Raw genomic sequence first — 21645 nt, forward strand, 5'->3', positions numbered from 1 at the left:
TGTAAATTTCTATGTGCTTGCATTAGTATTTAAATCTGCCATTTTGTGATGTTGAAAAGACACATCGACATAGTTCAGTGTTATAAAATCAACAGTTGTCATATTGTTCTAAAGAGTCAAAGGGAACAAAGTTCCAGTTACAAGATACAAGATAAATAACTTAACTTGGGGGAATCCAATGTACAGAATTGTAACTAGCTAACAGTACTATATTATATACTTGAAAATTGCTATAAAAGTGGAATTTAAATGTTCTTACCATGTGTGCACAAAATGGTAACCATGCAAGATTGTGGATATTTTAATCTCATTGTGGTAATCATTTCACACTATCTAGGCATATGAAATCATCATATTGTATACCTTAAACTTACACAGTGTTGCCCAGACAGAGTGGCTGAGTTGGCTGACTGGAATCTTGTACACCAAAAGGTTGCTGGTTCGATGATTTCTGGTCAGGGCATATACCTGACTTTTGGATTTGATTCCCAGTTGGGGCATCTATAGAAGACAACCAATCAATATTTTTGTCACATCAGTCTCTGTCTCTGTCTGCCTCTGTCTCTCTCTCTCTCCCCACCTCTCTTTCTCTCTCCATCTCTTTCTCTCTCTCTCTTTCTTCTCTCCCTGCCTCTCTCTAAGCATGTCCTCACATGAATATTAAAAAAGGGTATACAAAAAGTAAAATAAACTTGCACACTTTTAATATTAATTATATATCAATAAAGCTGGTAAACAAATATGAAAGATGGAAATATGTATATTTTCTTGATGCGTTTGATATATTATAAAGAATGTTATGCAAGTCTAAAACTTAAGATTATTCAATAAATACTTATAACGTTTAATGAGTACACCATGAAGAAGCTTCAAGCCATAAACAAATCTGAAACATAATTGTGAATCCTGCCTACAATATCATGCCTAATGTCATTATTGTAATACCAAGAAAAATTAAAGATATATGATAGCATTTTGAAGTTCATGTTTGTGTATATGACAATTAATACTAGCCCTGCAGCTGCACCATACATAGTATGGTTCAGTTCCTGATATAAACACTAATCATCACACTTTACTTTAATGGAAGATTAGGCAACTAATCTGTACTCCAAAACATTTCTTTTAAAAGTTGATGTGCCTAAGTTTCCACTGTATATTAGCACACTCACTAGGAGAATAAACCATATTCTTACTTTTATCCCCCTTTCAGATTACATACTGAACATCCTGAAGAAATGAATCTCAGTATACCTGAGGAGGAGTTCCATGCTGTAAATCATGCAGAGAAAACTCTCCATAAAATGCAGAACTACCTGAAAGAGAAACAACTCTGTGATGTGTTCCTCATTGTTGGACACCTCCGAATCCCAGCTCATAGGTAAGTATCCTTATGCAGACAGAATGTTTGGTGATTAGAGTGTGAATGAACAAGCATGAATGAAAAATAATCAGTCCATTGATTATAAATTGGAACACTTGAGTTCCTTCAGTGTTTTGGAAATTAACCCCTTATCAGATATATTGTTGAAAAACATGTTGTCCCATACAGGGGACTCACTTTTTATTTTGTTGGTTGTTCCTTTACTGTGCAGAAGCTTTTTATTTTGATTTATTCCCACTTGTTTATTTTCTCCTTACTTTCTCTTGCCCTAAGAGATGTATTAGCAAACATATTACTATAAGAGATGTTTGAAATTTTGCTGCCTATGGTTTCTTCTAAGATTTTTTGGTTTCATGAATTACATTTAAGTCATTTTATCAATTTTGAATTTATTCATATGTATTGTGTAAATTGGTGGCTTAGTTTCATTTTTTCCATGTATCTCTCCAATTTCCTCAACACCATTTATTGAATAGACTATCTTTACTCCATTGTATGTCCTTGCCTCCTTTGTCAAATATTAATTGAGCATAATGGTTTGGGTTGATTTATGGGGTCTTTGTTCTATTCCATTGATCTACATGCCTGTTCCTGTGCCAATATCAGGCTGTTTTGATTGCAGTGGCACTGTAGTATAAATTGATATCTGGTATTGTCATCCCTCCAACTATGTTCTTTCTCAGGATTGCTGAGACTATTTAGCATCTTTTTGGGTTCCATATAGATTTTTGGAGTGTATGTTCTAGATGTGTAAAATATGGCATTGGTATTTTAATGGGGATTGCACTGAACCTATAGATTTCTTGTGTAGTATGAAATTTTTGATGTTGATTCTAGCAATCCATGACCACTGGTTTATATTTTCCTTTCTGTCTTTTTGTACTGCCCTATAGATTTCCAAGTACGGGTCTTTTATCTCCTTGGTTAATTTTATTCCTAAATGTCTTAATTTTTTTGTTGCAATGGTAAATGGGGTTGCTTTTTGTAGTTTCTCTTTCTGAGAGTTCATTATTGGTGAATAAAAATGACGAATTTATGGGTATTAATATTGTATTCTGCTAATTTTGCATCGTATCTGCCTACATTGCCAAACTCATTTATTAAACTTAGTAGTTTTTTGGTGGACTCTTTAGGACTTTCAATGTACAATATCATCTCATCTGCCAATAATGACAGCTTTACTTCCACCTTTCAAATTTGGATGCTTTTTAGTTTTTCTTCTTGTCTGATCACTATGACTAAGACTTCCAGTACTATATTGAATGAAAGGGTTGCTTTTGGGATTGAAGACTGGTGTAGCAACTATGGAAAACAGTAAGAGTTTCATCAAAAACTTTAAAAAAAAAAAAAAAGGGCCCTAGCTGATTTGGCTCAGTGGATAGAGTGAAGTGAAGTGTCCCAGGATTGATTCCAGTCAAGGGCACATGCCCCCGTTATAGGCTTGATCCCCAATAAGGGGCATGCAGGAGACAGCTGATCAATGATTCTCTCTCATCATTGATGTTTCTATCTCCCTCTCCCATCCTCTCAGAAATAAATTTTTTTTAAAGTTAAAAAAGAAACTAATATTTGACCTAGTGATCCCACTTCTAGGAATATATCCTAAGAAACACAAAACACCAATGAGAAATAATATATGCACCCCTATGTTCATAACAGCACAATTTACAATAGCTAAGATTTGGAAACAGCCCAAGTGCCTATCAGTATATGAGTGGATAAAAATTCTGTGGTACATGTATAGCATGGAATAGCATGCAGCTGTCCAAACAAGGATCCCTTATCCTTTGAGACAGCATGAAGGGATCTGGAGAATATTATGCTAAGTGAAATAAACCAGTCAGAGAAAGACAAGTGTCACATGATCTCACTCATATGCAGAATCTAATGCACAAACTTAACTGATGAAAAATATAGATCCAAAGACAGAACATGGAACAGATTGATGAATTTCAGAGGGAAGGTATAGGTGGGTGTGGGTAGGGAGAGATTAACTGGGGAACTTAATATGCATTTATGCATAGCTCATAGATACAGACAATAGTGTACTGAAGGCCTGGGATGCAGGTGCTAGGTGGAGGGGCTCAATTGGGCAAAGGGGTACATCTACAATGCTTTTACAATAAAGATACATTTTTTTCCAAAAGCTTTACTGTATATTATTCAATTTCCTATGGTATATTTAGAAGATACAAACTTGAAAAATTGATTAAGAAAAACATCACAAATCCTTTAAAAGAATATCAAGTTACTATTTGCCTTTCTAATTTCACTAGTTTTACTATGAAAACTTCTTATTTCCAGGTTGGTTCTCAGTGCCATGTCTGATTATTTTGCTGCAATGTTTACTAATGATTTGCTTGAAGCCAAACAACAAGAGGTCAAGATGGAAGGAATTGATCCTATTGCTCTTAATTCCTTGGTGCAGTATGCTTACACAGGTAAGTGCTTGGCGTATACTAACTCAATTAATCCTTACAATAATACTATATTATATAACCCTCATTATTATTATTCCTATTCAACAAGTTAAAAATTAAGAATAGACTAGTTAAGTAACTTTTTAAAAAGTAATAAGTGCAGAATCAGGATTTAAATTCAATTCTATATAATAATAATAAAAGAATATGCAAATTGTCTGGGACACCATAATGTCATAACCACTCAGCAGGTGGCATTCACAGCAGGCATGGATGGGCGGGGCCTCGCAGCATCTGGGGACAAGGCAGGGCTGCCGTGGGGGTTAGGTGGACATGCATAGAAGGAGGCCTCTGCCGCAAGCCTGGCCCAGCAGCCAGGAAGTGGCAGAGGCCTCCATCTCCACGTGTCTACACTGGGACTTAGGCAGGCACACGCAGAAGGAAGCCTCTGTCCCCACACACCTGTGCCAGGAGTTAGGCAGGCATGCGCAGAGGGAGGCCTCCACTGCAGACATGCCTCTGAGGGTCCACAGGCCTCTGCCATGGCCCAGCCTGGGGTCCATAGGTTTTCCCCGGCTCCAGTCCCAGATGGAAAACAGGGCTTCCACATTATGAGAGGGTACAAGCCAGGCTGGGAGATTCCCCGCGCCCCCCCCCCACACACACACACACAAGTGCACAGATTTCATGCACCACACCATTAGTATACTGTAAAAGAGCCAGAAGGCAAGAAGTAAGAAATATGATATTTAAAAAATATGACCATAAGAGAATAGACCTATAGACCTTCCTCTCTCTCCTCTCTCTCTCTCTCTCTCTCTCTCTCTCTCTCTCTCTCTCTCTCTCTCTCTCTCTCTCTCCTCTCTTCTTCTTCTCTTCTCTTCTCTTCTCTTCTCTTCTCTTCTCTTCTCTTCTCTCTTCTCTCTTCTCTCTTCTCTCTTCTCTCTTCTCTCTTCTCTCTTCTCTTCTCTCTTCTCTCTTCTCTCTCCCTCTTCTCTTTCATAATATGGGTATACTGTCATTTATAAAAATGAGACTACAAGCCAGATATTTTAACTCTACATTTGAAATTTGTACAGTCTCTTTATTTGAAATATGTAAGTTATGTATATTCAAATTTTAAAATAAACAGATATAACAGAATGTGCTTTGGGACCAAATAATATGTATGTGTGTTCATCTAAGTATGTAGTCATTCATTCATTAATTCTAAATTTATTGAAGAATAATTGACAAATTGTACATATTTAAATTTGTCAATTTATAGTGTGATGATTTGAGGTATATATGATTATGAAGATCAAGATATTTAATGCATATATCATCTCAAATAGTTAACTCTTTTTGTATGTGATAAGGACACCTAAGATTCACTCTCAGCATAAACTACAGTCACCATTCTGTGCACTAGATCCCCAGAACTTTTATAACAGAAAGTGTATCATTTAACCTACATTTACCTTGTGCAACTCTCACCCCTTGGCACCAACCAGTTTACTTACTTTTTCTATGAAATCATTTTTTTTTTATTCCACATACAAGTGATACTATACTTTTTGTGTCTGACTAACTTCACTTAACATAATGTCCTCCAGTTCATCCATGTTGTCATAAATGGCAATATTTCCATCCTTCTCATAGATGAGTAATATTCCATTATATATATATATATATATATATATATATATATATATATACACACACATATACACCTATCTATATAAATACACATTTTCTTTATCAACTCATCTGTCAGAAGATGGGTTGTTTTCATATCTTGGCTCCTGTGAATAATGTTGCAATGAACATCAGAGTGTAGATACATAAATACCTTTCCTTTAGGTATTTACCCCAGAGTGAGGTTTCTAGATCATACATAGTTCTATTTTTTAAAATATTTTAGAAACCTTCTTGCTGTTTGCAATAATGGGTGTATCAATTGAAATTCCCAGAAACAATATACAGCAGTTTCCTTTTATCCAAAGCCTCATTAATGTTGGTATCCCTTCTGTTTTTACTATTAACCATCCTAACAGGTATGAGGTGATATCTCATTGTAGTTTTGATATGCATTTTCCTGATGACTAGTGATGTCCAGCACTTTTTCATGTTCCTATTGGCAAGGTGTATATCTTTTTTTTTTTAATGTCAATTCATTCCTTTTGCCCATTTTTAATTGGATTGATTTTGTGTTATAGAAATGTATAAATCCTTTACATATTTTGGACATTAACCCCTTCTCATGTATATGTTTTGCAAATAGTTTACCTCATTCTATCGGTTGCCTTTTCAGTTTATTTTTTGTTTTCTTTGCTATGTGGTTCCTCTTGTTTATTTTAGCTTTTCTTGCTTATGCTTTGGTGTCTTATCTAATAAATTATTGTCAAAACCACTGTCAAGGAGCTTTTTGTTATGCTTTCTCCTAAGAGTTTCACTTATTTAGAAATCAATATCCTAATATCCAGGCCAGATTTCAATGTCTATAGCAGATGAATCTTTGGGTCTGAAACTGAGAATAGTTAATATTTCTCTGGGTCTCATGAAATACAGGCAGGGCTCTTCCTTCAAAATCCAGGACAAGAAACAACACAAGAAAGTCTACTGTTGGACTGGACCCCTTTATAACATATTTTAGAGGGTAAACCAAATATAAAGCATCTCACAGTATGTATTATTCTTTATAGTTTCGCAACATATAGAAACAATATTAAGGTATTTTACAAGGCCAGTTTATACAATTTATAAAATTCATATGAAATATCATTATTTATAACTTACCAATAGCTTGGTTTAAACAAAAAAAAATTGGTAATTTAACTTATTAAAATAACATAACATTTATAATAATTCATATAATATTTGCTTCAAAATAATTGATATACCAATATAAATAAAACAGTTTAATTTATAATATAAGCAATTCTTATGTTAAGGACTGTTGGCAACATTTTCTTTTTTTTTCTTTTTTTAAGACAGTATCAAGTATCAATTTCAGACTTAATATTTGGGCCAAGTTATCCTTCTTCGCTAATAAATACAGATTAAAAAAATGGCACATAAGCTCAATGTTCTTATGTACCAAGATTTGTTCCACACAAATGACTGATATCTGTTTGGCCAATTGTATTACCCTTATACAAGATTGCATTATGTTACTTAAGTCATAATATGAACCGTTTTTTATTTAAGATTTAGTTGCAGGACTAAGATAAAGTTGCTCTTCTTTGCAATGATAGTATTCAATGTTCATTTGCTACAGTGTTTTTGGATAATTTAGTCTGGCCTCCGTCAGCCATCTTATTAGCGTTTATACAAATTCTCTTGTACTAGTATATGTTGGCTTGAAATGTTGGTTACTGTACTCTTGAAAATATAATCTCACTAATGAGAGAAAGTGAAAATTTCAACTAACTAGCTTATTTGTGTCCTACTTTATGAGACATGTAATCATTCTTTACTTTTTCAAACCATCTAGGTGTCCTGCAACTGAAAGAAGATACTATCGAAAGTTTGCTGGCTGCAGCTTGTCTCCTGCAACTGACTCAAGTTATTGACGTCTGCTCCAATTTTCTCATAAAGCAGCTCCATCCTTCAAACTGCTTAGGAATTCGGTCATTTGGAGATGCCCAGGGTTGTACAGAGCTCCTGACTGTGGCACATAAATACACAATGGTAAAATCAACTGATTCAAATTAATTTATAGTAATGTATTAACACAGTATCTACGTTACTGATTGTTTTTGCTGATATGTTTATGTATATATGTACATAAATATATATACACTAGAGGCCCAGTGCACAAAATCTGTGCATTGTGTGTGTGTGTGTGTGGGGGGGTCCCCCTCAGACCAACCTGCACCCTTTCTAATCCAGGACCACTGGCTCCTAATCACTCACCTGCCTGTCTGGCTGGTCGCCCCTAACTGCCCCCCTTTGCTCGCCAGCTGCCCCCAACTGCCTCCCTTGCTGGTCTGGTTGCCCCACACAGCCTGCTTGTTCAGTCCTTTGGCCGTCCCTCGCTAACCCTGACTTTCAAATAATAGACATTAGATTAAAATATGTGTCTGGTTGAGTTGTACTCAATCAAGTTTCTCATTCTTGAAACTAAAAAAGGTTTATTGGAATATCAAAGCCTGAAGAAATGAAAATATTGCCCCAAATTAAATTCTACAAGCATATTTCAATTCAAATCCACATTATTAAGAAAACATAATTTTCCAAATATTTTGCACTCTTAGAACTTTAATTTTTAACTTTGTGCAAGTTATGATTTATAATGAAAGTATTCAATAAATAAAAATTAATAGATTAATACACATTAAAATGCTTAAGAACTAGAAAATTAGTAACTCAGACAATTCTATTGTATGGATTTTTTGTCTTAATGAAAACATATTTTGGTTAAAAGCAATTTGTGGTCCAATCCCTTAACTTAATTAATTTAAACCACCTCTCAATTCTATTACTAATCATAATAAGTTGAATAAACACATTCTTATATGCCAATTCTTTGAAAGCTTCATGGCATAACACTATGTTTACTCAGACAAGTGACCGTGACATGAAAGATTCATCTGTTAGAGAGGCAAAAAAACAGTAGACATATGGTAAACATACTTTTACCATTATCAGGATACAAATTGCCTAATGTAAAGAAGAAAATGAACTTTGTAACCTCTGAAGCAGGAAACAACAGAAAAGTCTTTCTGTGACAATCAAAAGATAAATATTTCAGGCTAAGAAAATTGCTACAGTAAAAAAAACACACACTCAAAGATTCAATATTAAAAGACATACATAAAAGTGAACAGTAGAGAAAATTATTCCTAAGAATAAGAAAAAAATTAACATTAATATTAAAATTTAGGATTGAGAGGATTAAGATGTATATAAATAAAAATTATTTTCTACAGTTTTAAAATGTCCAAAGTTCTAATATTTTAATCCTCTAAAAATTATTGTAAAAATTTTCCCCTCATCTTTCCATCTCTGGTCAATTTTGAAAATATGAACTTTCAAACATATTCCTGAAGCATTATGTGGATAATTATATTATAATGGATTGGTGTTTTAACATATGTCATTTAGTTATGATATTTATATTACTATATCCCAGATATAGATACAATATAACTTATAAGAACAGAAATTATGTAGTTTAAAGGTTAATCCTACCTTAAAAACCAAACATGGAAAACTTCCTGTTAAATTACTTAAATTCTTGAATTAAGTATTAGCAGCTTCCTGGCTGGTATCTTACTTTTGCAGACAAAACACATGCCGATAAACAGCTTGAATTATTTTTGTTGCTCAAAACCACCTTCTCTTCCTTTTCCTATTATGTGATTTTTAAAGCAGGATGTGCATAAAAACAATATTGTTGTCTTCTTTAATTCCTCTTCTTTAGCTATTTTAGTATATATTATTAGTGGAGTAAAATAGGTAAAGCTCTTGTTATAATGTTTTTATAATGCTGTATTAAGAATATAAAAACACAAATGATTTTAACAATTTGATTACAATTGTTTGATCACAGACTACATAAAACAGATTAATCTCCCTAATGTGTATGGGCCCAACCCAGAAACACCATCATAGACACATCCAGAATGTTTAGCCAAAAGTCTAGACATTCCCTGGTTCAGTCAAGTTGATGCATAAAATTAACCACCATAATCATATAAACAGTAATCTACATTGATGAAACATTCAGCAAGTATGCTAAATTTATTTAATAAGTTTTACAATGTAAATGTAGATTTAAAAAATGAATATCAAACCAAAGGTACAAAAATATTCTTAAGAATGAGCACAGAAGAAAAGTTTTACCTTGAAATTAGGAGCAAATAATTCCAAAATAAAACAATATAAAATTAATATTTAAGCTTAACTATATGTTCTCTATAGTACTGTATATTCCAATGCTACATCTAGGTAATTCAAACCAGTAAATTTATTTTTATTTACACTGGCCAGCTGCCCCGAACTGCCCCCAACTAATTACCTATATCACTAGGCTATTTTCAGTAATCACATCAGGCAGCCACTCTGAAGCCATAACAAATTCTAACAAAAAATCTAATTTCCAGATATATTTAAATATGACCATCATATAAACCATTTTAATGATTTCTTAACTTTCTCAGAGGCATAATTCAATTTTATTGACTGAATATGACCCCATTAACCATTGAGTGGGTTTTACACAATGAGCAAATTCATGGGAAGAAGTCAAATTATCAAATTAAGTGTTTGGAAGAAGTTGATTCCAACCCTCATTGAATAACTTTGAGGGGTTCAAGACTTCATTGGAGGAAGTAGCTGGGGAAGTGGTGAAAAAGCAAGAGAACTAGAATTAGAAGTGGAGCCTGAATATGTGACTGCATTGCTGCAGTCTTATGACAAGACTTTAATGAATGAAGAATCGCTTCTTATGAGTGAGGAAAAATAAAGTGGTTTTGTGAGATGGAATCTACTCCTGGTGAAGATTCTGTGAAGACTGAAGAATGTTAAAGTGACAACAAATGATTTAGAATAGTACATAAACTTAGTGGATGAAGCAGCAGCAGGGATTGAGAGAAATGATTGTAATTATGAAGGAAGGTCTGTGGGTAAACTGCTATCAAATAGTATTGCACGCTACAGAAAAACCATTTGTAAAAAGAAGTCAATTAATTCATTAAACTTCAGTGTTTTCTTATTTTAAGGAATTTTGGTAACCACTTAGCCTTTAGCAGTTACCAGCCTGATCAGTCAGAAGCCTTCAACATCAAGGCAAGACCCTGTACCAGCAAACATATTATTTCTCAAGGAAGGCCCAGATGATGGTTAGCATCTTTTAGCAATGAAGTATTTTTAATTAAGGTATATACATTGTTTTTATAGACGTAATGCTATTGCATACTTAATAGACTACAGTGTGGTTTAATATAACTTTTATATGCACTGGGAAACCAAAATGTTTTTATAACTCACTTTATTGTGATATTCAGTTCTTTCTGGTGGTCTGTAATTGAACCTGCAATATCTCCAAGATATGCCTATACTTTGACATTTACTGCACAGGAGACCAAACAATTCACACAGCCTGTTTTCTATCTGAATAATTCCACTCCCCACAAGACCACATTGGTAATGACCATATTTTTTAAAGAAATCCATTAAGTTTGAAGTGTTATACATGTGTAATGTATTAGTTGTAGAACTAGCTCCATTATTTTGCTACAGGTTAAAGACTTTTCAGACAGGGTCATCAGCTACATATAAGGACCCGAGTCTCTGAATTGTTTGCCTTAGTCACAAGAGGGAAGTTTGTCTAAATAGGCAAGTTAACTCGCATTTATGGTATCAGAGCTTCTTGATGGGTCTGTCAAACGTGATGGTTGTTGTATGGATAAGTTTGCTATTAGACTAACTCAGTTCCACAATGATTAAACTCAGAGTGGAGCTGAGGAAGTGATATGATTTATCCAGTTCCCCCAGCTACTCATAAGCTCTCTTAAACTGCTTGCAGAATAGTATCTATTTATTGTAAAATGTAAATTACCAACTAGACATGTTTATCTTCATTTCAGAAGCATTTTTCATTGCATTTAAAAATTGAGATCTTTACTATAAAATGTTGGAAACAATCTTTATGTTGTCAAATAAAAATATATAACATTATGAATCATCAAAAATATATGGTGGTGTTTCAATAAAAGAAAATTGAAACACAGCTGCCTAAAATTTGATGCTTGACAAAATACAAGACAGCACACTGACAGAAGAGAACATTAAGGTATAATATATAAAAATTGAAAGATAACTCACCCCCTCAAAAACAAACATGGGAGACCCTTTTATATTTTTTGGGAACTGCAGATTGTTATCCATTCTAAAAGATACCTTTGCCTTGGTAAATATATGACAATGTTTTTCCAAAGTAGAAAATGTTTTTTCATCAATCTTTTGTTTCATCTCAAAGAAATTCAGTGTGTTGTTTTCTGTGTTGACAGCCAGACCTACTTCTCCCAAGCATCCAAAAAATGCCTCCAGCTTGAAAATTTTCAGCCTTTCTCTTAATGTTTTTTTAAAATCATATGGAGAACTTTGATATGCTTATTTTGTTAAGTTTCTAAAGAGCCCTAGCTGGTTTTGCTCATGGATAGAGCATTGTCCTGCGAACCAAAGGATCCCAAGTTCTATTCCGGCCAAGGGCACATGCCCAAGTTGCAGGCTCAATCCCCAGTAGGGGGCATGCAGGACACAACTGACCAATGATTCTTTCTCATCATTAATGTTTTTGTCTCTCCCTCTGTCTTCCTCTCTGAAATCAATAAATTTTAAATATATTTTTTTTAAAAAAGTTTCTAAAGAACAAAGTTTCAGTAGATGACCTCTCTTTTCTAGGAACACTTCATCGATGTGATAAAGAACCAAGAATTCCTCCTGCTTCCAGCTAATGAAATCTCCAAACTTCTGTGCAGTGATGATATTAACGTGCCTGATGAAGAAACCATTTTCCATGCTCTGATGGACTGGGTGGGGCATGATGTACAGAGTAGGCAACAAGAACTATCCAGGCTGCTTTATTACATCAGACTGCCATTACTTCCACCACATGTATGAACATTTACCAGTAATATAATTATACTTTAAACTACCACTTGGCATTAATCCATTCCTGATTTGTCCCTTGTATTATATTCAGAGGAATTTGGTTAATTGGAAAGTACAGGATTTGTTTGGCAGAAGGACATGCCCAGTCTTCAATCAGTAATATTAATGTTGAAGAGAGAGGAAACAAAGATTTTTAAAAACTATAGATAATCCACATTATCTAATGAGCATCCTCGTCAGTTTCAATTTCCTCTCACCAAACAGAACTTATAACAAGCAGGAAAAATGACTAGGCTAACTTTTTCTTTCCATGCTTACCTTCCAGGCAAGGTGATAATAATCAGTACAAGATTATACCAGAGAGGACTGTAGAAAGGAATTAGATTCTACTAACATGGATAATTAGCTACAAGGATCGAAAGAGTACTATATAGTAGTATCAGATGCACTAAAATAATATTATAATAATGACATCTCCACATGCATGCTGAAAGCTCAAGTGGAGATGTAGAAATTATAGTAGAAATTATTCTAAAAACAAACACCCTTGAATAAGATTCAGGATTGACCCACCTCATACTGAATTTTAGTATGTGAAATCTAATGATGTTAGAGTGTAGTTCTCTCTATATAATTCCACCATTACTGATAACCACAATTATTTCTGTGTAGCAAGTTGGCCAATAGTATATATCATTTACATACTCTATATTCATTAATATGTTACACATATATACACTTCATATACTCTATAGACTGTGACTAAAGTTTTCAAATATCATCCACTTTGAAAGGAGGGACCTTATCTGTACTAAGTGAGGCAGTAGTTTCATAAACATTAAAAGTAATTTATTTTCAAAAAATTACTAATTAAATGTCAATATTGAACTTATGGTTTCTCTAGCTTGTTAACTTATAGTTGTTAATTAAATACCATGGAACTACATATTTATTCTTCAGAATCTGTCTATATTTAATGAAAGAACATTGACTACCCTCCTGGGTATAGCAACATTATCCCAAGGGCAAGGCAATAGTAACATCAAAAAGAGAAACATTAAAATATATATGTCATGTTAGACCCAACGTTCAGAAACTATAGAAATTATGTGTTCTTGTGAATGTATATAACTTGTGTGTGTGTTATTCTCATGATATGGTCTATTTGACTTATGATATTCTCTAAAGCAGTACTGCTCAAAATGTCCCTGAACCAGAAACATAGCCTTGTCCAGGAGCTTGTCAGAAACTCAGTAGCTCAGGTCCACTACAACAGGCCTACCGAAATAATTTCTGGGGGGTGATTCCAAGGAATCTGATTTAATATGTTCTCCATGTGATTTTAAAACATGCAAAAATTTAAGATGCACTGGTATAAAGGACCAGAACTCTTTAACTGTACAATGCTGTAAGCCTATATGATATTCTTTTCAGAAAGATGCTTAGTTTGAACTTCCCTTACTTTATGGGAGTGGGAAAATTTCCAGCCCAAACACAAAACCTGCGGTGCCTTGGCCTCCCGCCCCAGAGTGGGCCTTATGCCTAAAATGTGGACGTTGAAAACATTTCCTGATGGTGGTAGTGGTGGGCAATAACATACAGAACATAAACTTCCAAAGCAAGTTTAAAAGTGTCCTTAAACAAGTACCCTAAAAATTAAATATATTTATAAATGTTCATAAATCTCCAAAGAATATTTTTGAAAAAATCAAAAACTATATAGCCCAGTTTGCAAACCTATTTTCAGAAGTGTATGAATTGAGGAAATGCCTGGGATCTCACTCGCTAAGTCAAAACAGGGATCCATCAGAGATGACAGGTGGAGCAAGAACAGAGCTAGGGTTAACCAGTACAGAACAGGAAACTTCTGTGAGGTTTTATGGATTGAGGTTAACACTTCCACTCCAACAATCTGCTTGTTATTCCTCCCTATGACACTGTGGACCCAAATCGCAAAGAAATTAATCTAAATAACCCTTGGCAAAATTCTGAAACAAAGCTTAACTTCTTAACTCATTTCAAGAAAAATAATTTACTTAACTCTTATCCCATTCAATAAGTGTTCTATTGACTGCCAGGGAGTAATGTTTAGAAGTATTACTCACTTAATAGTGCTAATGTATTAGCTGTTGACATTACTAATACAAGTACCTTATTGATGTTATACATATACATGTAAATAATTTTTAAAAGACCTACTTTCAGAATACTTTACAAAAGTGATTTAATGATAAAGATGCAACCTCCTATGGATAATATTATTTAACTTTAACTGAGCATGTTTGTACCACCTCTCCTAAATCCACCAAAAACATGACTGCTTCTCTAGCTACATGCCATAGACTGAGAGATGCTTGCTTTGTGCATACAAACTCTTACTCTTTGATTGCTTTTCAATAACATATTTTATGAGTGCTCTTTCACTCCTTGAGATTATATGTATATATACTTAAAAGATGAATATGTCAAATAAATCTTCATTGATTATTAGCTAATACCATGAGGCTTGAAATCACTTTAAATAAGTGAACATAAAATATGTTACTAAATAAGTTAAATGTTAAATAATAATAACATTTGATTTAGCTTCAGTTTTCTCCAAAGTTATATAAACAAAAATATGTCCTTTCTAATGGGTGCCTCTTCACCTCATATACCATGTATCATTACTTTTCAGTTACTGGCAGATCTTGAAAATAGTTCCATACTTAATGGTGACCTTGAATGTCAGAAACTTCTGATAGAAGCTATGAAGTATCATCTCTTACCTGAAAGAAGACCTATGATGCAAAGCCCTCGGACAAAGCCTAGAAAATCAACTGTGGGGGCACTTTATGCTGTGGGAGGCATGGATGCTATGAAAGGTAATAGAAATAAATTAATTAATTTAGAAAGTATAATTAAAAATAACATATATTTGCAACACCCTCCAAATTATGAGGGGAGTATTAAAGTCATATTTAAATGTATGCATCTAAAGCTAATTTTCATAATTAGAGTACTTTATGTAATTTTATAACTATTTTCTTACGTTATGGGATAAAACCCTGTAATTAGTGATGGCTAAATTCTTAATAGAGACTTTGACGGCAGAAATTGTTTTAAATATATTTTATTGATCTTTTACAGAGAGAAAGGGAGAGGGACATAGAGTTAGAAACATCAATGGGATAGAAACATCTATCAGCTGCCTCCTGCACACCTCCCACAGAGGATGTGCCTGCAACCAAGGTATATACCCTTGACTGGAATCGAACCCGGGACACTTCAGTCCACAGGCCAACACTCTATCCACTGAGCCAAACCAGTTAGGGCAGCAGAAATTTTTTTAATTTAGGTATTCACTTTGCAATATAAGACATTGTCAGGGAAAATTTGTTTAAAGTGTATTAGAAAAGGGTTGAGTTACTCCAAATTTGTTTTCTGAAAGAAATAGAAGATTGGTCCCTAACTCTTTGCTGTCAATTTCTTGTTATATACTCAAAGATAAGTTAAAGAACCTTTATATAATGATAGCAAGATCAGAAATTTAAACCTGGACTAAAGGTATGGTTTTATGTCAGAATTTTATCAAACAGAATAGGGAACAGTTTCTGAAACCAACATATCTATCATAAACCCTTCTTAGAACCAATTTTTCTATAGTCCTACCTTTTTGCACTTGATTTTTCAGCCTGTAGTAGCCCCATGTTACCAAAACAATGAGGCAAGGCTTTTGTAATTAAAAGATGATTGTGTAGAAAATAAAACCAATCCACTTAAAACTTGCCAAATCACACACATATATGTTTTGATGCCTATAGGAAATGATGCAAGAATCAAAGTTTTATGTTACTGAAACAGATCATATATATATAATCATGCTCACACCTGGAAATTGGAAGGCTCTATAGGAAATATAACAGTTAATTATAAAACAAGAGCTTGCAATTATTTTTAAAGTAGTACAATAACTTTAAAGAAAGAATGTTCTTCCGAAAATAACAAATACAATGAGATCCTATATTTAATTTCAAGTCTGACAACTTGATATTTTATTGCATTTTGTTGAATAGAATTAAAATGTGTCTTGTTTCATGTTTAAATTAAAAGGCTACTAAATATAAAATACAAGCATAATTGTCCTTAGCTTCTGGCTAAAAAAACAAAAACTACAAAGTGAGAAATGGAAAATTTGGGGTTTATTTATTTGTTTACTTTCTATTTTATTTACTCCTTTAGGCTTCTGTTTAAGTTAACATTTCATAAATGAATGTGTTTTATAAAAAATGATAATAAATCAGACAGAGAATGACAAATACTACATGGTTTCACCTACATGTGGAATCTAAAATTAGCAAACAAAACAAAAATAGAAAGGAGGGAGTGGGTGATAGGTAAAGAAGGTGAAGGGGGAAATAGTCAATAATATTGTGATAAATTTACAGGGTGACAGATAACTGGAATTAGTGGATGCTCACACTTTAAGGTATAACAATATCAAATCATTATATTGTGCACCTGAAACTAATATAACCAATATAATATTGTATACAAATTATACTAAAATTTTAAAAATAAATAGTAATATCTCTAAATCCTTCTTAGTTCTTAAAAATGAGTGAAATTGGCCCTGACCAGGTAGCTCAGTTGTTTAGAGCATCCTTCCAATACACCAAGTTTTCAGGTTCCATTCTAGATCAGAGCACATAATATAATCAATCAATAATTGCATAAATAAGTGGTACAGCAAATAAATGTTTCTATCTCTCTCTTCCTCTTTCTCTCTAAAATAAAATTTAAAATGTCAGTCCAAAAGGCCACATATTAAATGTCCAAAACAGGGAAATACATTGAGACAGAAAATAGATTAGTGGTTTCTTAGCTCTGATGGGGTGGGAGTTCATAGGGAGTGATAGCTAAAAGATACAGGGGATTTTTCCAAAGCAATGAAGTGTTCTAAATTGACTTTAGTAATTGTTGCTCTTATCTGTAAATGTATTAAACACCATTGACATTCACATTTTAAATAGGTGAATTGTATGGTGTATGAATTCTATCTTAATAAAACTGTTTTTATGAGAATTATGGAGAGGCCCTGGCTGGGCAATTCAGTTGGTTAAGAGTCCCATTAGTTCAATCAGGGCACATACAAGAATCAACCAATGAATGCATAAATAAGTGGAACAACAAATAGAGATTTCTCTCTCAAATCAATAAACTAAAAAAAAAAAAATTAAATGAGTAAAATGTATGCCTATAATCCCATAACTCCATTAACATGTTTTCATATGGAAGGAAGTAAGATCATCATTTTGAGATTCTCTAAGTATCTAGTATATGAATAGGCTTTATGTACGGTAAGTATCAGACAACCATAATTATAGTAAAAACTATTATTTTGAGTACCTGATTCTTGATTAAGATTTTGTAAACATCATTTGTAATCCTCACAACAATGCTACAAGATAGATTTTATTATCCCAGTTTTGCAGATGATCAAACTAAGGCTCTTTAAGGTTAAACAGACAACTCAAGGACAAGTATTTAGGTATATTGGAAATGGAATTTTACTCAAGTTTTATTAGTATGTCCCTATTTGCCATACTGCCACTATTTTAGAAGAAAGAGGAATGACTACAACAAAATTGACCCCTCTCTTTGAAGGTCTTAGAATCTATTGGAAAACCGGGGTGAGCACTTAAGGGGAAAAATTAAAGAAAGGAAGAAAAAAAAACTAAGTATAGCAAAAGCATTAAGAGGTAACATTTATTTATGTAAATCAGCATTACATCTAGAAAATGTACCTGCTCACATTATTTTATATAACTATAAAAATAAATTTTATATTATGTTTTTTCTCCCTTACAATGTCTTGCTTCATTTATTTTTTTTAAAGCAACTCTTTGAACTTTCACCTTTTGATGTTTAGGAAATACAGTACTTCCTCAGTCTTTAATTTCCTCTCTGATTCCTACAATTGACTTGAAATTAGTTGTTAAAAATAAATATTACACAAGTGGCTCAGGTTAACTATAACTCCTACCTTGTATATCAAAAGAATCATCAGGAAGTTGTATAATCAGAGAATATATATTTAAAAATTGTCAAATGGTAAACTTTGGGCTTTTGTACATACAAGGTATTCAGTAATACTTTGTTTATTAAAACAATGAATTCTGAGAGTATAACAGGGCACACATTAAAGTCTACTGTATTCATTTTTAGATTGTTTTAAAAATAGATGGAGGAAATTACTAAATGGGATATATTCACAACTACAGGAACTATCCTGTTCCCAACAATACTACAATTTTTGATTGGTTTGTTCCCTCTTGAATGAATCATAATGAGGGTTGACTAGAAGCTTAGAAATGAATTGATAAATAAAACTTGTAATGTTTTAGGATAGAAGCTTAATTTACACAGAAAAATTATAAAGTGCTTCCTTAAGAGAGAGATCAGTAAAAAAAAAAATCTTAGTGTTTCCATTAAATATAGACCTGACATACTAAACTAGCTAGAGGACTTATATTTTGATTAGTTGGAGCAATCATGGAGGTGGGGAAATAGGCTGAAAAAATCTTCAGAATTCAAAATATAGAATTAACAGTCACATATGTTTGCAAATGCAAATAAGAGATGTGGGATAAATATATCTGCTATGTTTAATATAATGCCAAAAAGATTACCATGGCCTAAAGCAGATTTTTCTATACCTTTCAATTTAAATATTCTATATATAGCTGATTAATGTAGCTTGTGCAATGTCCTGACTAATTACTTCACTATTATTATCATCCTAATATATAAAACCCCTGGGTTGTAATGACCAGTAACAACCGAGGCTCGACCAACCATAAGTCAGTCCTGCAGTCAGCTCTGGGTTGCACTGACTGCTGAGGGGGCTAAGAATCAGGATCAGAGAGAGGCCTGAGGAGAGAAGCAGGGACTGATCCATTGCCTCTGTGACAGCTTTTGATCAGCACTTGCATCTGTCTTTCTCTCCCAGTCTAGCCAGCAGCCATGCCTTCATTTCTCTCCAGGCCTCCACCAGGGCTGCTGATCAGCCATGCTGCTCTGATCAGGCCCCATTGATAGGCTCAGAGATGCTGACTGGCATAGGAACCGACCAATCAGAACCAAATGTGGGTGCTGTGAAGAACCAATGGCTGTCTAGGAGGTGGAGCTTTTAACATTTATTAGCATAGGAACCAACCAATCAGAACAAAATCTGGGTGATGTGAAGAACCAATGGCTGCCTAGGAGGTAGAGCTTCTGATGCCGACTGGCATAGATACTGACCAATCAGAACCAAATCTGGGTGCTGTGGGGAGCCAATGGCTATCAAGCAGGAGGAGCTTTTGCTACTGACTGGCATAGAAACTATCAGAACCACATTGGTCAGCAGAGGAGGGCAGTTGGGGTAAGATCAGGCTGGCATAGGAGGGCCATTGGGGGCGAAATCAGGTCAGCAGAGCAGGGCAGTTGGGGGCAACCAGGCCAGGAGTAGAGGGCTGTTAGGGGTGATCAGGCTGGTAGGCAGAGGCAGTTACAGGCAATCAGGCAGGCAGGCAGATGAGCAGTTATTAGCCAGTGGTCCCAGATTTTGAGAGGGATGTCTGACTGCAGGTTTAGGCCTGATCCCCCAATAGGAGAGGGTGCAGGCTGAGCAGAAGGAACATCCCCCAATTGGAAAGGGTGCAGGCTGGGCTGAGGAAACTCCCCTCCCTGCATGAATGTCATGCACTGAGCCTCTAATATATGTAATATTAACAATTAGTGCAGCCTGGCCTTCATTTTATAATTTAAATTGGCTCTTTAGTAAATTCCAATGATGAAGTTTAAAATAAAAAGCTCAAATAGGAAGAAGAGGATAGGAAGACAGATTTAGGAAAATTGGAATGAGGAAGTGGAAAGATAAAAATATTCAGAGAAAATTAGTTGATAGAGTGAAAGCAGTTGTGAGTTTGTAGATATTCCCATGTTAACAGTATAATCCAGTGATATTTAGCATAAAATGATAGTCCGCTAGCTGGTGTTATTTGAGTTCTCAGCATTCTGTATAGTCAGTAGAGCAATTGCTGATCTATAAATCAACATTTGGCCAAATAGTCTATTTTCAGTAAAAGATGCAGGGATTAAAGTGAAAGAGTAAATCAGTACCGTATATTCATAAGCTTTTATTATAAAAATTAAAACTCTTTAAATAGCTCAGGCTGGTTTGGCTCAGTGGATAGAATATCAGCCTGTAGACTGAAGTGTCCCAGGTTTGATTTCAGTCAGGGGCACATGCCCAGGTTGCAGGTTTGATCCCCAGTAAGGGGCATGCAGGAGGCAGCCGATCAATGACCCTCTCTCCTTATTGATGTTTCTATTTCCCTCTCCCTCTTCCTTCCTCTCTGAAATTATATATATATATATGTATACACTCTTCAGATAGAAATGTTTACCATGTACTATTCACCAGAAAATATTTAAAATTAGAGAAAACAAACAAATACTATTTCCAGGAATGCAATATACACAGAAAAACTCTGCTTACATTTTGACATGATATGAACTCATACCATCTATATATATAATAGCCTAAGCGACCAAAATGGCAGAACAATAGGTTGACCAGTTGCTATGATGCACACTGACCACCAGGGGGAAGATGCTCAATGTAGGAGCCATCCTCCTGTGGCTGGCCAACCTCTCATGTTCCCTCCCCACAGCAAGCCAGCCATGATCAGCCCCAATTGCCAGCCAGGCCAAGGGACTGCACCTATGCACGAATTCATGCATTCGGCCTCTAGTTGATTTAAAATTGGCCACTGAATGCTTCATTTGCTAACTATATTTTCAGTGTAACTAATTCATTTTATTTTCTCCACAAATCTCTCATTAGAAGAACAAAACTGAATGTGTTTGTTTTTGTATTTATTTTTATGGTTGACTCTGTAAAACTGGTATGAAATCTCCAAAGCCTGTTATAAGGTGTCTTATAACAGGTATACCACATATCTAAATAATAATTATTTTATTTAGCATCTTGGTTTTTAGTCAAAAACTTCCCTGCTGTGTAACATCAACTTTTACTAAAAAAACAGCAGCAGCTATTGTGAATGACTGGTAAAAAGCATTGCTCACAAAAATGACACTTTATTATGATATAGTGACAGTTGATTATCATAGTAGTAACTGTATACTAAGGTAGTAATTTTGATATTCCAATAATTGAGTAGAAAATGAATGTATTAAGTAGATAGTACATAT

At 34.2% G+C, this 21645-nt stretch overlaps 1 protein-coding gene across 2 annotated transcripts in view; it reads left to right on the plus strand.

Moving 5' to 3' along the window:
* Nucleotides 1-21645, plus strand: part of KLHL4 (kelch like family member 4) — a 77425-nt gene that overhangs the window by 39666 nt on the left and 16114 nt on the right. Inside the window, exons 2-7 of one of the 2 annotated variants that reach the window (XM_084870668.1) lie at nt 1214-1381; nt 3689-3825; nt 7280-7476; nt 12196-12408; nt 15083-15269; nt 15535-15636. In XM_084870668.1, coding sequence (XP_084726794.1) covers nt 1214-1381; nt 3689-3825; nt 7280-7476; nt 12196-12408; nt 15083-15269; nt 15535-15636 — 1004 coding nt within the window. The remainder of the gene's footprint in view (nt 1-1213; nt 1382-3688; nt 3826-7279; nt 7477-12195; nt 12409-15082; nt 15270-15534; nt 15637-21645) is intronic. The other variant, XM_084870669.1, reaches the window with a different exon arrangement.

Source organism: Pipistrellus hanaki (assembly GCF_964339955.1).
Source record: "Pipistrellus hanaki genome assembly, chromosome: X".
Classification (NCBI taxonomy): domain Eukaryota; kingdom Metazoa; phylum Chordata; class Mammalia; order Chiroptera; family Vespertilionidae; genus Pipistrellus; species Pipistrellus hanaki.